Raw genomic sequence first — 18,537 nt, forward strand, 5'->3', positions numbered from 1 at the left:
ATCACCCCACAAGTTCTCAATTGGATTAAGGTCTGGAGATTGGGCTGGCCACTCCATAACATTAATTTTGTTGGTTTGGAACCAAGACTTTGCCCGTTTACTAGTGTGTTTTGGGTCATTGTCTTGTTGAAACAACCATTTCAAGGGCATGTCCTCTTCAGCATAGGGCAACATGACCTCTTCAAGTATTTTAACATATGCAAACTGATCCATGATCCCTGGTATGCGATAAATAGGCCCAACACCATAGTAGGAGAAACATGCCCATATCATGATGCTTGCACCTCCATGCTTCACTGTCTTCACTGTGTACTGTGGCTTGAATTCAGAGTTTGGGGGTCGTCTCACAAACTGCCTGTGGCCCTTGGACACAAAAAGAACAATTTTACTCTCATCAGTCCACAAAATGTTCCTCCATTTCTCTTTAGGCCAGTTGATGTGTTCTTTGGCAAATTGTAACCTCTTCTGCACATGCCTTTTTTTTAACAGAGGGACTTTGCGGGGGATTCTTGAAAATAGATTAGCTTCACACAGACGTCTTCTAACTGTCACAGTACTTACAGGTAACTCCAGACTGTCTTTGATCATCCTGGAGGTGATCATTGGCTGAGCCTTTGTCATTCTGGTTATTCTTCTATCCATTTTGATGGTTGTCTTCCGTTTTCTTCCACGTCTCTCTGGTTTTGCTCTCCATTTTAAGGCATTGGAGATAATTTTAGCTGAACAGCCTATCATTTTTTGCACCTCTTTATAGGTTTTCCCCTCTCTAATCAACTTTTTAATCAAAGTACGCTGTTCTTCTGAACAATGTCTTGAACGACCCATTTTCCTCAGCTTTCAAATGCATGTTCAACAAGTGTTGGCTTCATCCTTAAATAGGGGCCACCTGATTCACACCTGTTTCTTCACAAAATTGATGACCTCAGTGATTTAATGCCACACTGCTATTTTTTTGAACACACCCCTTTCAACTAATTCAACTAATTGCCCAATTGCACAGCCTTAAGAGCGTGCATATCATGAATGCTGGGTCTCATTTGTTTTCTGAGAATCTACTGAACCTACTGGTAACTTGTTTGCCACGTAGCAATAAAAAAATATACGAAAAACCTTGATTATTCTGGTTAGTCACATTGTACTGCTATTATTTTGAACAATACTGTATAAGTGAGCTGCATGTATGCGTCTCTTTCATGAATTCAATAATTCAACACACACACAAGCACTTTGGGCCATTTATAATGTCCTTTGGATATAGGAACCAGATGGCATTCACTGCTTAGTTTTCCAGTGTGGTTTTCCTATCCTAACCTAACCTCACTCAGCGGGATTCTGTAGAGGAGCACCAGCCACTTGTGGTCATCTGTTCCTTCCCACTCTGTTATTATTACTTTCAGCAGTCCTCCATTGGTTTTTCCTTTGGAAGTTGTTTGCCATGGAGGACTGCTAATATAATCAACAATTCTTATGTCTAACTAACCTAGAAGTGCGCATCTTTATACTTTGGCATCTCGCTTACCATTTCAGGTTTTGATTTAAACTGAACAAAATTATAAACACAACACTTTTGTTTTTGCCCAAATTTTTCATGAAAATAACTCAAAGATCTAAGATTTTTCTATATACACAAAAGGCCTGAAAACCAGTCAACCAGCCTTACACCATGCAACACTTCTCTTTCACATAGAGTTGATCAAGTTGTGATCTGTAGATTGTTGGTCCACCCCTCTTCAATAGATGTGTGAACTTGCTGGATAGTGGCAGAAACTGGATCACGCTGTCATATACGCTGATCCAGACATGAGATGATGGATGTGGATGAATGGCACAACAATGGGCCTCAGGATCTTGTCACAATATCTCTGTGCATTCAGAATGCCATCGATAAAATGCACCTGTGTTTGTTGTCCATAACATGGCATTACAGATACTTTGTTTACCATAGACTTATAATCTAAATAAAATAATTAGCAACTATTACTGTTATTACACTGGTATACACAACTTTGTATCATGCTTTTTATAGAGTGCGTGACATCACGTGCATTAAACGTCTCTCTCCCATACAGTATATCTATTCCTCTCACTCAAGTGTGCATGCTCAAACTATGTCCTGTGCACACTCAAATCTCTCTGTGCTCATGCGCTATATTTTATTACTTTTCTCACCTGAATTAAATGTTGTCAAGAGTTGTCAACCAATCAGATCTCACAAAGATAGATCTGTAATTGATTTACAATTTATCAATAGTCAGTCATAATAATCAAATATTAGAACTAAATCAGGTGCTTCATGGATGATGTGTAAATAACCTAGTTTAACAGTTTAACGATTTATCTGAACACAAACAATAAAGCATTTGATTCTTAAAGTGTCACACTACACGAGGAGTCAAGGAACCAGGAACGAGGAATTCATGAAAATGGAAGTCTTTAATAATCCAAATGGAAAACTGAGCACATGGAAGACATCCAAGGACAAGGGCTTATGAAGACAGGATATTTGGGAATACATATGTGCAAGGAATGACTAATTAAAAGGGAACACCGCACACATGGGGAGGATGTGAATTATTTGATGAAATTAGTCCAGCATATATATATATATATATATATATATATATATATATATATATATATATATATATATATATATATATATATATATATATATATATATATATATATAATCACACTGTTGTTGCATCAAAATGTGAAGTAAACATGCAGGACACAACAGAAACATTAATTTTCAAAAAAAAATAAAAAAAAATAACAACTTACATCAGTCTCAAAAGAATGAAGTTATCTTGTCTCTGGATTTCAACATCTAAAAAAAACAACAACATTATTTTAGTCGCTTCTTTCACGCTGAGAAAATGGCGGCTGCTCGCACTGGAGACGTACGATCTTGACGTGACGTGCATGCTCTCCTTCACGTCCGCGTCCTCAACCCAGCCCCGCTGGGTTAAAACAGAGACCTTTTTTCAACCCAAACTTGGGTTAAAACATCCCAAAGTCCTATCCAACGGCCTCAACCCAGCAGTTGGGTTGAAAAAAACAACCCAGCGTTTTTTAGAGTGCAGGTAATAATTTAAATATATTTTTGAGGTGGAAAAATTCAGTTTTACAAATGCTAGAAAAGTGACATTCAAAGGAAAGACTACTATCAAATAGCATACCTAGGTTCCTAACTGATGATCAAAAATTGACAAAGCAGCCATCGAGTCTTAGACAGTGTCACGGAGACGAACCCCGTGATTCCCTCTACTGGCCAGCAGAGGGCCCCATCTCCGGAATATTGACACTCACGCACTCTCTCACAACTACACTTCCCATCTACCCCGTGCATTGGACTCTGATCACCACTCAGGTACAGCTCATGAGTACTGCTATTTAAGCTGCACAACCACATCAGTCTAACGCGAAGTCTTGTTTTGCTCCGGCTGACATTTCCAAGCGTTATTTCCCGTGTTTTGATTTCCCGTTTACCAGTTCTGTTTGTATGCCGTTTCTTGAACCTTTGCTGCCTGCCTCTTGACCTTGGATTGTTTATTGGACTCTGAACATTGCCTGTGATCCCGATCTATTGCCTGTGTTTGACGATGATTCTGATTATCTCTACTGTTGTGTTTGCTGGTCCTGACCCCTGCCTGTACGACCACGAGTTGTTTATTAAAGCTTCCAAAATGGATTCCCCGTCTGGTAATGACTCATTACAGAAGACTTCGCCACAACCGAATCCAGCGGCTTACGATCATCTGTGTGCTACAATGGCAGCCCAGGCAAGTCAAATTGCTGCTAATCAGCATCAACTGAATCGTTTGTCTTCGATCACAGAGGAACTGGTAAAGGCTGTTCAAAGCCTCCACAGCACTGCCGTAACGTCACCACCACCGGCAGCTGCCGCCATTACCCACGCGGCAGGAACGGCAACACAAGTTAATCCACGACTGGCTTACCCGGAGAAATTTGACGGGGATTCTACCAAGTGTAAGGGCTTCCTACTGCAATGCTCGCTGTTCGTCAAGCAACAACCCACCCTTTACACTACTGATGCTGGTAAGATCGCCTTATTCTGCTCACTACTAACGGGAAGAGCTTTGGAATGGATAACGGCTGTATGGCGCGAGTACGGAACAGCGTTCACCACTTTCACTGACTTTCTGGTGCGATTCCGTGAGGTGTTTGATCACCCCAGAGAGGGGAAAGGAGCGGGTGAGCGTCTGCTTGAGTTGTCGCAGGGGAAATTAACAGCAGCGGAATATGCCATGAACTTTCGTACACTGGCTGCTCAAACGTCATGGGTGAGTGACACGCTGAAAGTATTGTTTCGCAAGGGGCTTAATCACGAGCTGCAAACCGAGCTCGCTTGCCGTGATGAGGGGAGAACCTTGAATGATTTCATTTCGCTAACTATCACCATTGACAACCTACAACGCTCTCGCCGTGTCAGTGCTCAGCGCCTATTCCCCGTTACGACAACACGATCCGCAGAAACTACTGAACCCATGCAGATCAACTCCTATCATCTGACAGCTGAGGAACGCTATCGCCGCATATCTAACCGACTCTGTCTCTACTGTGGCGCTCCGGGGCATCAACGAATTACTTGCCCATCACGTCGCTCTTCTTGTACTTCTAAATCGGTGAGTGCCTCTTTAAATTCAGTCAGTCCCCTAAACTGTGTCTCAGTCCCTCTTGTAATCAAGAGTAACAACGATCGTGTGGCTACCACTGCTCTACTTGACTCAGGAGCAGCTGGGAATTTCATCTCTGAAGAATTTGCCAAAAAGAATAACATTTCTCTAATTTCATGTACAAATCCTTTGTCTGTAGCCACAATAGATGGACGCCCTTTGGGGTCTGGATTGATTACACACCTCTTTCAAGAACTGCTAATGTTCACCGGTCTGCTACATCAAGAAACCATACAATTCTACGTGCTCCCTGTATCTAACACTCCTGTTATTTTGGGCTTGCCCTGGGTCAGACTGCATGACCCTCAGGTATCGTGGAAAGAGGGACAAATTCTCAGATGGAGCACCCAGTGTCATAAATCATGCCTTCCGACCATCTCTCCCATGCCTGTGCAAGTCGTCACGTTGGACTCGGAGTCCACCAGCATTCCCAGTCTACCCAAGGAGTATCACGATCTCGCCATCGCCTTCAGCAAGGTACAAGCTAACACTTTACCACCACACCGCAGTCGTGATTGTGCCATTGATCTAATTCCAGGTTCCTCACCACCCCGGGGTCGAGTATTTCCATTATCTTTACCCGAGTCAGAGGTTATGGCCAAGTACATCGAGGAGGAGTTGGAGAAGGGGTTCATACGTCCGTCCACTTCTCCTGCTTCAGCGGGCTTCTTCTTTGTCCGTAAGAAAGATGGAGGTTTGCGCCCTTGCATCGATTATCGTGGACTCAACGAGATAACGGTAAAGTTTCGCTATCCACTTCCACTGGTGCCCTCTGCATTAGAACAGCTACGAACTGCACAATACTACACCAAATTGGATTTGCGCTGCGCATACAACCTCATCCGCATTAGGGAGGGGGACGAGTGGAAAACAGCTTTCTCAACCACCAATGGGCACTACGAATACCGGGTTATGCCGTTCGGACTGGTCAATAGTCCTTCGGTTTTTCAATCATTTGTCAATGATATCTTCAGAGACATGTTAAACAGGACTGTTATAGTATACATTGACGATATCTTGATCTATTCAGATACCCTGGAGGAACATATCCAACATGTGAGGGCCATGCTGCAGCGACTCATTGAGCACCAACTTCCTGGGGTACGTCATCAGTCCAGAGGGGGTCGCCATGGATGAGAGCAAAGTCAACGCCGTTCTCAAATGGTCCGAACCCAAAACACTAAAGGAACTTCAACGCTTTCTGGGGTTTGCTAATTTCTACCGTCGTTTCATCAGAAACTTCAGCTCCGTGGTCAGCCCTCTCACGTCAATGGTCAAAAAGGGAACCCATCGGCTACACTGGTCAGAGGCTGCTCTCCAAGCATTCCAAGAACTAAAAGGACGGTTTGTGACTGCACCCATACTCCACCATCCTGACCCATCTCTTCCGTTTCTTGTCGAAGTGGACGCCTCCAACACTGGTATCGGGGCTATTCTTTCTCAACGCCAGAATTCTACCGCCAAACTCCACCCATGTGCCTTTTACTCCCGCAAACTCAATGCTGCTGAACGTAACTACGACGTAGGGGACCGTGAACTCCTCGCCATGAAGGCGGCCTTCGAGGAGTGGAGACACTGGCTGGAAGGGGCCAACTTTCCTTTCACTGTACTAACCGATCATAAGAACCTTGAGTATTTGCGCTCAGCCAAGCGCCTCAATCCACGGCAGGCAAGATGGTCATTGTTTTTCTCCCGATTCGACTTTTCAGTTACCTACCGTCCGGGCTCCAAGAACACAAAGGCAGATGCGCTATCCCGTATTCACGAAGAGGAACAGATCTCATCCAAACCTGAATCCATACTCCCTTTCAAGTTAATCATTGCACCTGTACAATGGGACATCATGACGCTTATCCAGCAACACAACTCTCAACAGGCACCTCCAACAACTTGCCCTCCTGATAAGGTTTACGTACCACCCACTCTACGCGATCAAATACTCAACCACACGCACTGTCTGCCCGCATCCGGCCATCCAGGTATCACGGCTACCATTCATCTGCTTCAGAACCGGTTCTGGTGGGAATCATTACCCAAAGACACCACTGCCTTCATCCAACAATGCCAAACCTGTAATGCGCACAAGACTCCACGCCAATTGCCAGCCGGATTACTCCAACCACTCCCTATCCCACAACGACCTTGGTCCCACATTGCAATAGACTTTATCACTGATCTACCTGTCTCTCAAGGTAACACTGTCGTTCTTACTGTTATTGATCGATTCTCCAAAGCCTGCCGCCTTATTCCCCTGCCCAAACTGCCTACTACCCTGCAAACTGCCGAACTACTCTGTAACTGGGTCTTCCGTCTCTACGGACTACCTGAGGATATCGTCTCCGATAGGGGTCCTCAGTTCACATCTCGTCTCTGGAAAGCCTTCTTCCAAGCCCTCGATGTAAACGTGAGCCTGACCTCCGGTTACCACCCTCAATCCAACGGTCAGGTTGAAAGACTCAATCAGGAACTCACCCAGTTCTTGAGATCATACTGTAGTTCCAACCAAGAGGATTGGGCCCGGTACCTCCTTTGGGCTGAGTACGCACAGAACTCCCTGGTCAAGCCAGCTACTGGTATCACTCCCTTCAAATGCATCCTAGGCTATCAGCCTCCCATGTTTCCCTGGTCCGGGGAACCCACCGACGTACCCGCCGTCACGGACTGGTTGCAACGCAGTGAGGAGACTTGGAACCAAGCTCATGTACATCTTCAACAAGCTATCCGCCATCAAAAGGAACATGCTGACCACCGTCGGCGTCCTGGGCCTGTATACCAACCAGGACAATGGGTGTGGCTCTCTACCCGAGATCTTCGTCTTCGACTACCCTGCAAGAAGTTGAGTCCAAGGTACGTGGGTCCATTCAAAATTACTCATCAGATCACTCCTGTTTCATTCCGTCTTGCATTACCTGACACCTATCGCATTTCTCCCACATTTCATGTATCTCTGCTCAAGCCCGCTGTTGCCCCTGGAGAGGAGGGAGAGGGGAGGTCCCGTGAGCAGAGTCCCCAGCCCGTCCAGATTGAGACTGAGGAAACTTACCAGGTGCGAGAACTTAACTCCAGAGGTCGTGGACGCATCCTGCAGTATCTGGTCGACTGGGAGGGGTACGGTCCGGAGGAACAATCCTGGGTCAATGCTGACGACATACTAGACCCCAACCTCATCACTGAGTTACATCGATTACATCCGGAGAGACTGGCCCCTCGACCACGCGGCAGACCCCGACGTCGTCTACCATCTCGCGCCAGGAGTCGCTCGCAGGGAGGGGGCTCTGTCACGGAGACGAACCCCGTGATTCCCTCTACTGGCCAGCAGAGGGCCCCATCTCCGGAATATTGACACTCACGCACTCTCTCACAACTACACTTCCCATCTACCCCGTGCATTGGACTCTGATCACCACTCAGGTGCAGCTCATGAGTACTGCTATTTAAGCTGCACAACCACACAAGTCTTATTTTGCTCCGGCTGACATTTCCAAGCGTTATTTCCCGTGTTTTGATTTCCCGTTTCCAAAATGGATTCCCCGTCTGGTAATGACTCATTACAGACAGATTCTAGGTTATTACATGCAGAAGTTTTAGGTCCAATAATTAATTGACTATGCATTCTGTTAGTTTTTCAAATTGGTATGTTTCACCTGGCCACGAAGTTATGACTAGTGTCATCAGCATAATAGTGAAAGCTAACACTTGTATTTCCTGATGATATCTCCCAGGGGTAATATGTAAAACTGTAAAGTAACAGCCCTTTTACGGAGCCTTGAGGAATTCCATACTGCAAATGCGATTGATGAGATAGATCTTCATTCACTGCTACAGATTTGATTGCTATCAGATAAGTATGATGCGATTGAGCCATGCTAATGCACTCTAAGGATGCTAATGCACCACTAATGCCAATAATGTTTTTTAGTCTATGTAAAAGAATGTTGTGGTCAACAGTGTTTACACACATCGATAAGATGCAGTATCACTAATAGAGAGATACAACCACGATCAGATGATAAGAGCATTTATAACTCTAATGAGAGCAGGCTTAATCCTGACTGGAATTCCTCATGGATACCATTTTTCTCTAAGAAGGAATATAATTGAGGATACTACTTTTTTTAGAAAGGTAAGAAAAACAAAACAAAACAAAAAACTACAAAGTTGCTTTAAGCATTAAAGTTGTTACCACAAGAAAATTGTTTTTCCATCAACACTGGATCTCAAGGCAATGATCTCAATACATTTTTAAATGGTGGACAGTTTATTAATCTGATCATGGCAAAGTTTCAATTACTTGTCCTTTTTTTCCCACTTATAAGCACAGAAAGGCTTGTTTCAGGTGCCGTTTTTTTTCAGGTTTTAGTTCCTGTTTACAATTAGCAGTCAAGTTGTAAAATATTGCACTCTTTGCCATAGTTTGTTATAAAATTCGCTCTTCATTCTTTTTTTTATACATATATATTCTTTTTTATATTACTGTCTTTTTTATATTACTGTTTTATATTGCAGCAATCACGGACAGACGGGGAGTATTATTGGCACACAGAATAATTTGAGTTTGACCTTGGGTTACATGCGCTTGCTTTCTTACACATCCAGATTCTCGACCAAGTGCAGTTAGGTTACTGATAGTAAGAACAAACTGTCTAATCAACCCAGCATTTGGGTTGCAAAATAACCCAGTGTTTTTACAGTGTACAATGATGTTTCCACAAATAAACTGACTCAATTCTCTCTTCTCCTGTTTGAAAAGTATTGAGCTAAAATAATGCAGTGAATGAGTGATTGACTTTTAGATCAGGTCTACATGCCAGATAATAATTAGGATCTAGCCCCAGGCGTCAGGTCCCATCAGAAAATATCAGTTTGTCCAGTAACAGAGCAACTAGTCAGCAGAGCTGTCGGTACCCAAACCCTGTTAACAGCAGGTCTTGTCTGGTATCCAAAAATATTCAAAACGAGGGTTCAGCAGTTTTCTGTCAGTCAAGAAGTTGACCAAGAAAAGCCAGAGAAGAGCAGAAGCAGGAGACAAAGTGATGATGGTAAAAAGTAACAGAGTTTATTGAACAATCTTAGTTGTTTATGTATCAATGTTCAAATTAACAAAAGATCAATGATATGCAAGTGCTATAATAAGTCTCAGTTAACTTAATGCAGTAAATGTATCAAGTTTTATTTTTTCATTATAAAATTAATAAAAAGAAAACATTTAGAATGGAAAAAGAAGAGAGCAAGCTAGTGTAAAATGCATTTTTGCTTTTGTTAATTGTATAATAAAAAGAAAACATTAATCTATATGCAACAAAGACAATACGACCTTTTTTGTCCCCTTTTTGTTTTAAAGCTTGATGAAGAGAGCGCAAGTTGCTGCAGCTGCGAGGAGGACAGTGATGCACGCTTACAGGAGTGATTGACAGTTCGCGGCACTGTGTACAAGAAATAAGTTTAAAGGGGGGGTGGAATGCTTGTTTTCACTCAATATCCTGTTAATCTTGAGTACCTATAGAGTAGTACTGCATCCTTCATAACTCCAAAAAGTCTTTAGTTTTATTATATTCATAAGAGAAAGACCGATCTGTACCGATTTTTCCCGGAAAAACACGACCGGCTGGAGGCGTGACGTGTGGGTGGAGCTAAAGAATAACGGGCGCCATTAGGCTTTTGCGTTGAGAGCGTTTGGAAGCTGTGACAATACCGTGAGGACAAAACCAACCAAAACAAACCATGGCTAACAGTCAGATTCAGCGTATATTTATGATCCAGAATCAGATCCAGAGGCTGAAATTTAACAAGAGCAGCATCAACAACGTCTCTATGTGGTATGTACTGAAACTGTATATATTTGCTTAGCAGTTTTGGAAAATGACTAAGTTCCACTTTGTCGTCTTTGGTTTTTTTGTTTTTTTTAAGCTGTACATGTGGAAAGTGCAGTTTGATGACAACATCGCATGTTGTTTACTTGATGTGCTTACGCGCCGATAGCTAAGTTAACAACACAGAGATTTTTGAAGCAGTTTTACTCGTGCAGTTTGATGACAACATCGCATGTTGTTTACTTGATGTGCTTACACGTCGATAGCTAAGTTAACAACACAGAGATATTTGAAGCAGTTTTACTCACCGCATGCGGTTCCAACACACGATCGTGACCCTTTTTCGTTGGGACTGCATTATCCTTAAGAAATAAACGATGTGCAAATCCGGCGTCAAACTGGGCCTTGTTTGTAAAACAAGCATCTTCGAAATGCAGGGAACAAACAAAAACACTTGCACAACTCCGTTGATGCTCTGTAAAAATAAACTCCATCCACTGGTCCCTTAATGCTGTTTCTCTTTTGGTAATCTGTGCAGGGTTGTCTTGGCCTGGCAATCAAAAACACACTCCTTTTGTGACATTTCGCGACGCTCTTGCTCTGAACAGTGAACGTCTGTTGTTCTCTCAGTGCTCTGCTATACAGGAGCACGCGATCTCCCCGCAGACGTGCCCTCAGGACCCATATAAGGAAATTCCGCTCCATCTAACGTCACACAGAGCCATACTCGAAAAAAACTTTCCGAAACTTGTGACAAACCGGAAGGAGTATTTTTGGAACAGAAATACTCCTTCAAACGTACAACTTAATTTTTGAAACTTTGTCCATGTTCAGCATGGGAATCCAACTCTTTAACAGTGTAAAAAACTCAGTATGCATGAAATAGCATTTCACCCCCCCTTTAAGCTCAATCGCGTTAGCGTTACAGCAAGGTCTGATTTACGCACTGTTACAACAGTCATTGTTATTTTTATTTTTTTATTTTTTTTACAATGATATTTGAGTTCATGATTTTAATGTTGTTGTTTCTTGTGGCAGACTAAAGACTAATGACAGATGGTTGATCTTTGAATAAAAATGTGTTAAGTTAAGGTTTGAAATTCATTATCTTTTATCATAGGCTAATATGATAAAATACAATAAGCCCTAATATCATAAGATCTAATATCATAAGCCCCCCATCCCGTCACCCAAGACCGCAGACACCCCCCTTACGCTATATATATATATATATATATATATATATATATATATATATATATATATATATTAGTGCTGTCAAAATTAGCGCGTTAACGCATTTGATTAATTTGAAATATTTAACGCGTAAAAAAAAAAAAACGCAATTAACGCGGTTGCAGTTTTTTTTATTTCCAGTTGTGGCCTATGTGTGTTCAACGTGCAAAGAAATATGGTTAAGACCAAGGAAGGACTTTTAGACGGAAAGTTTCAGTATAAAACTCTGCCGGATTACTCTTCAGTCTGCCACAAGAAACATTACTCTTCATTTAGTCTGCCACAAGAAACAGCAACATTAAAATCATGAACTCAAATGTCATTGTTTAAAAAAAATATAAAAAAAACAATGACTGTAACAGTGCGTAAATCAGACCTTTCTGTAACGCTAACGTTAATAAGCTTAAACGAAAATAACGAAATAATTGTGTAGCGGAGTATTTTTTGTACACAGTGCCATGAACTGTCAATCTCTCCTGTACGCGTGCATCACTGTCCTCCTCAGCTGCAGCAACTTGCGCTCTCTCTCTTCATCAAGCTTTAAAACAAAAAGGGGACAGAAAGATCATATTGTCTTTGTGCATAGGCTATAGATTAATTAGATAAATGAATATCTAAATTTGTGCCTTGCCGTCTACGGTATTTTTTTAGAACTTAGAAAAAAGATGCTGCAGCCAATGAGCAGCCAGCGGGGGCTGCAGGACAACTCAACCTCCGCAGACAGTTTTTAATGTTTATCAGACAATAACTACTCAAGATTTTGCTTTAGTATAACTCACAACGAGTTTCACACACCTTCTCCGGCCACGTTGAGTTGTTGACACTTAACAGTGGGAAAAGCGACACATGCGCTATTCACTTGTATAACTTAAGGGTGAATGGGTAATGTAGTTTCTGCTCTGGGTGGGATGAATTAGGAAGCTTGCATTGTGAAGGGCGCTCTGAAAATCGGCAGTGCAGGTAAAAGATTAAAACCTCTATTAAAACAGATGTCCAAATGAGCGTACCGGTACGCTACAAGCACGTTCTGGGCGCAAGAGAGGTGGCGGTACGCTCAAGAGCTATATTTGGAAGTGGCGGTACTGAGTACCGGTGCGTACCGGCCCACTTAAAGCACTGGCAATGACTATACTTTGGAATTTTTTTGCAGTCCACTTAGAATTCAACATGGAAATCATTTTTGTTTTTTATTGGCATTGATTGTTTTGAAATTCAAATGGTACTTACATGCCTGTGTTTTTATTTCTGTAATAAATATGGCTTTCAAGCCAACAGTTAATTTGGAGGATATTGATGGTTTATTGCAGGTATGTTGTTTACATGAGAAAATCTGTGTTACAAGTTAAACAAAAATTCCAATAAACAATCATATTTTGAATTTAAATAGTTTCTTTGTCTTGAGTTTACATTAATTATTTACATTTTACATTTACATACTTTTAATTGCGATTAATCGCGATTAATTTTAAAAAATTGTGCGATTAATTAGTTAATTTTTTTTAATCGATTGACAGCACTAATATATATAGGTTATAATAGAGTACCGGCACCTATTTTGGGCCACTTAAAGCACTGACCTAAACCATTATTGATTGCTAAAAGTTTCCAATTCTTTAAACAAAATCAGTGTAAGGGAGAGGCCATTTTCAAATTTGTGGTTGACTTTAACAGGGAACTACACTAACTTTTCCACTGGTTGCACTTGTGCTACTAACTTTTTCAGTTACTGGCGCAAAACATGATTTGGTTGCACAAATTATTTATAGTATAGTAATTACTGGAGAATAATGAACAACAATGAAACTGTATTGCATACAGATTTGCTTTTTATTTTACTTGCCATCTTTTAAACCACATGCCTTGTTCTATTTCTTACAGTACACACAGTGCATTGCTCCGTCTTATAGCTGGGGTTAGAGGGGTCCCGGTGCAGGTTGTATAGTGGGCCCGGCCCTGTTTAAAATTGTTTAATTTGTACAGTATGTTCATTCTATTTATTTATTTGTGCTATTTACACAATGTTTACATGTTTTAAGTTTGTTTTTGTTAATTTAAAATAGCACTGCATAGTCTTCACTGTAAAATAAAATACACAATCAAACCAAAATGTATTCAGAGTCAGACACCTTCAACATTTCTCACATTATCACAGTTTATTTGCTGTAGTTTAGAAATTGGTAATAAAATATGACAATATGACAAGAACTCAGGGTTAAACTGTGTCGGATCAAATTCATCTTGATAATGTCAGATAACTTTGATATATTTAATGGAATCAACCAAAATTTCAGACAACTGTCAGTATGACAATATTTATCAACTATTCATACTTTGTTGAACAGTGTGATGTTCTGTGGTGTGAAAAGGTTGCATTAGCAATTAAAGAAAGAAACACTTAAGCAAAAAATGGTCAGGTCCCTAATTATTATTATTATTATTTTTTAATCAATTTCACTGGTAGTCTACAGTATGAAGAATTGTTGGGTATAATATTTCACAGATCAGTGTATTTTGCCATACTCACTTACATAAATGAACTAGTGTCCTGCACCCACTAGTAAAACAATACAATCGATTCTATCTGATTTTTGGATTAACTTTGGATAAATTCTTGTTAAAACGAGTAATTCAGTCAAGAGCAGTGAGTGATTTACTTTCATTTTCATACATTAAAAACACAGACAGCAGAGCTATTAAATTAGGTGCAGTCAATTTAAGAGACGCATCCAATTTCTTGCTCAACTCTTTACTTTCACTTAAGACATAACCACAGACTTTTTCGAACACACTTTCCAAGACGGGAATTTTGACATATTTTGTATGTATTTGTTGTCAGTACAAAAGCAAGAAGACTTTGAGACGTGTCTCTGCTTGCGCCCTGAACACCAGAACACCACGTTGCTGAATTGAGCTCATACGCTTTTCGCTCTTTTTTTTCTGTTTATTTAAACTGCGATTTGTATTTGTTCGTTCAGGTGCAGGAGGACGCAAACGTCCTGAAGGAGAGCTCGGTTCAGTGTTACTGTCCGCGAGACAGTAACTCTCTCGTGCGCACCGAACAGAGCGTGTGAGTAACCAGATGCTCAGTTCAGCTTTCCCACACCGCGGGGCTGAAGCCAACTTGATGTGTTGAATGCTCGGAGCATGTGATAAAACGTATTCTTAAAATACACATTTTTGTTTTAATAAATGCTCATATTAAATCATAGCATAACACATAAGTAGGCATAAAAATAATCAGTGATACATTTGCGACCCCATAAAAAATTGGGGCGCAATGGCATTTCAAAAGGTCGCATTTTGGTCACAGTGTAGATCTCTGCTTGAAGTTAACAAGCATTGCCAATTTGGGGACATGTTAAATGACATGCTGTGCATATTGAAATGACCCGGAAGTCAGCATTGGCAAGCAAGGTGCATTATGGGTATTTGTTTAGCGTTCAATTATGGGTTATTTAAGCAAGATGGTTGAGTTCTTGTGTTAGTAATGTTATGTGTGTTCATGTCCAAGTTAATCTGAGTTGATTTGGGTTCATTTACTGCCATGTTATATAAAAGGGCGACTGTCACCGTCATGGAGAGAGATGTGTAGAAGGTGTGATCTGTGATATGGCCTTGTCTGTGTAAGTTTGAATAATGACTTCAGAATTAAAGAGTAACAGACAATATTGCCTCCTTTTGGCTGGTTTGTTAATAACTCTGCTCACAGAGATGCTCACGGTTGTGCAGTGTATGGGACGTGAGTGCTCACTCTGCCCGCTAGCGAAAGTAAGCTGCGACGTATCGAGGCTAGCATCCTGCTAGCCGATAGATGTAAAAAACTGTCTAGCTTAGCTCTAGTCAGCACACGTTAATAGAACAACTGCTAGTTGTTACAATATGTTTAGTATGTGGAATTCATCATGAGCCAGACCTGTAGCCGAGAAGTAGAAATTGCCATTTCAATGGAAACTGCAGCCAAAGATGCTCTTTAGATATAAAGTGATGTAAAGGTTGGAAATATAAATAAGCTGTCAACCATAGCAGAGCAAAGTTGACGCCCTGTTTTGGTTGTGGAATCCTTTCCCATCTCCTCTTTCAGTGCAGATTAAAATATGAAGAATGTAGAAAACTAGGCACATTCAAAAAGTTTTTTGCAGAGCCCAAACAAAAGGGGCTGAGAAATCCCAAGTGATATTGCACAGAAAAGAGAGATTTGCATAACATTTATGAGGTATTTATGAGGCAAGGAGACTAAGGATGCATTGGCCAGTCTGGAATTGATCTATGAGTAAGCCCGTCCCCCTGAATGCAGTTGAGCCAATGGCAGTCAAGCATCAGTTGCACAAGAAACAGAACATCTCTAAGTTTCAGTGCCAGAAAGAAATGTTGGAGGATTAGAAGCTCGCATTAGTTTGATGTTGTCAAAAAAAAAAATATATATATATTAAATTAAATAAATAAATAAATATGTGCCTTTGGTACTTGTAACACTAATTCCAGGTATCATGAGAGGATTGGAAATGTAATTGTATTTTGTATTTGTACAGTATTTGTCTTTCTTCAAAAAAAAAAAAAAAAAAAAACTGAGGAGTTCTCTATTACATGGAATGACCCACTACTTAAAATACAAAACATTTACTTGTTATGTTTTCTCATTAGAATTATATCATTTGAATTAATTGAATAAAATTTATTGGAATATTATATAATAATAACAGTTCTAAATTACTATTTGTAGTATTAATACTACTATGTTTTATGGAGCAAACATTTACTCTCTCTCTCTCTCTCTCTCTCTCTTTCTCTCTCTCTCTCCCTCTCTCTCTCTCTCTCAATTAGGGTCCACCTGGCCCAAAAGGTGACAAGGTAAGAGTCTTTTCAACACTTCTTACATTAACAATATATGCAACCATGCATTAATCCCATTTTTACAGCTGCAGAAATATTGAATATCCCTCAATAACAGTTGTTATGTTTTTTAAAGAGATAGTGGAATGTCAGGGCAGAGGACAGTTTTTTTTTTATTTAAATAAAGAAACAAGGTAAGGCAAGCCAAGTTTATTTATATAGCACATTTCGTACACAATGGTAATTCAAAGTGCTTTACATAAAAGAAAGTAAAATAATAATGAAGAAAAATAATAACAAGACTAAAGCGAGCAATTTTAAAACTTTTAAAATTATGAAAAATTTTTACTTATTTAAAATGAATTTAAAACAGTTAGAAAATGATTTTACATAAAATAAAATAAATAAAAAAAACAGTGAAAATATAGTGCAATCAGTTCGGACATTGCACAGTGCTCATTCAATAAATGCACAGCTAAACAGATGAGTTTTAAGTCCCAACACCGAAGCAGTAATGACTTTAAATGTTAATAGTGTTTTAGCACATCTGATCTCTTCTGGAAGCTGAGAGGTTTAATAACAGCCAGTTTGAAGGTTTTTGGGACATATCCTAATGACAATGAGGAATTTATAATAGTCAGAAGAGGATCTATGACTTCTGGAAGCACCTCTTTTAGGAGCTTAGATGGTATAGAGTCTAACATACATGTTGTTGGTTTAGATGATTTAACAGGTTTATACAATTCTTCCTCTCCTATAGTAGAGAATGAGTGAACCTGTTCCTCGGGGGTCTATAGTGCACTGTCTGATACTGTAGCTGATGGCTGAATGGTTGCAATTTTATCTCTAATAGTATCGATTTTAGAAGTAAAGTAGTTCTTAATAAAGTCATTACTGCTTTGGTGTTGGGAAATATCAACACTTGTTGAGGCTTTATTTTTCGTTAATTTAGCCACTGTATTGAATAAATACCTGGGGTTATGTTTGTTTTCTTCTTAAAGAGAAGAAAAGTAATCAGATCTAGCAGTTTTTAATGTTTTTTTTTCTGTAGGATAGGTTACTTTCCCACCAAGCAATACGAAATACCTCTAGTTTTGTTTTCCTCCAGCTGCGCTCCATTTTTCGGCTGCTCTCTTTAGGGTGCGAGTATGTTCATTATACCATGGTGTCAAACTGTTTTCCTTAACCTTCCTTAAGCGTAAAGAAGTAACTGTATTTAAAGTGCTAGAAAAGAGAGAGTCCATAGTTTTTGTTACATCATCAAGTTGTTCTGAGGTTTTGGATATGCTAAGGAATTTGGATACATCAGGAAGATGACTTAAAAAGCAGTCTTTTGTGATAGAAGGGATGGTTCTACCATACTTGTAACAAGAAATAGAATTTACAATTTTGGCTATATGAAGTTTGCACAAAACTAAATAATGATCTGAGATATCGTCACTTGGCTGCATAATTTCAACACTATCAACATCAATTCCATGTGACAGTATTAAACCTAGATTATAATTTCACCAACTATTAAAACTTTATCTTTACATTTGTTTCTCTGGATAATATTATTTGAAGCACTATTACTTCAAACGAGTTATACTTGAAGCCTGCCCTCTGAGAAATCCTGAAAACGTTGTTAGAAATTGAAGCAACACCTCCCCCTTTGCCTTTTAGACGCGGCTCATGTTTATAACATTAAGCTTGGGGGGTGGACTCATTTAAAATAATGTAATCATCAGGTTTTAGCCAGGTTTCTGTCAAACAGAACACATCTATATTATTATCAGTGATCATATTATTTACAAAAAGTGTTTTCGTAGAAAGGGATCTGATATTCAATAAGCCAAGCTTTATCCTTTTGTTTATCCATATTGCATGAACCTTGAAATTTAAATAAATTGTTAATCTTAACTTGGTGTGGACTTTTTTGTATTTTCTAGTTCGGGGAACAGACACAGTCTCTATAGTGT

The 18,537-nt window shown here is 40.0% G+C and overlaps 1 protein-coding gene across 26 annotated transcripts in view; it reads left to right on the plus strand.

Moving 5' to 3' along the window:
* LOC113098631 (collagen alpha-1(XXV) chain-like) overlaps positions 1 to 18,537 on the plus strand; it is a 564,810-nt gene that overhangs the window by 244,617 nt on the left and 301,656 nt on the right. For 14 of the 26 annotated variants that reach the window (XR_003289116.1, XR_003289115.1, XM_026263668.1 and 11 more), the window contains exons 5-6: positions 14,722 to 14,813; positions 16,568 to 16,586. The exons of 3 other annotated variants lie outside the window; for them this stretch is intronic. Coding sequence is in view for 21 of the 23 variants with exons in the window: in XM_026263668.1 (XP_026119453.1) it covers positions 14,722 to 14,813; positions 16,568 to 16,586 (111 nt within the window). In the remaining 2 variants the exon portion in view is untranslated. Of the gene's footprint in view, positions 1 to 14,721; positions 14,814 to 16,567; positions 16,595 to 18,537 lie in introns of all 26 variants that reach the window. 9 more of the 26 variants (XM_026263666.1, XM_026263674.1, XM_026263672.1 and 6 more) reach the window with 2 other exon arrangements.

Source organism: Carassius auratus, unplaced genomic scaffold (assembly GCF_003368295.1).
Source record: "Carassius auratus strain Wakin unplaced genomic scaffold, ASM336829v1 scaf_tig00216597, whole genome shotgun sequence".
NCBI lineage: Eukaryota > Metazoa > Chordata > Actinopteri > Cypriniformes > Cyprinidae > Carassius > Carassius auratus.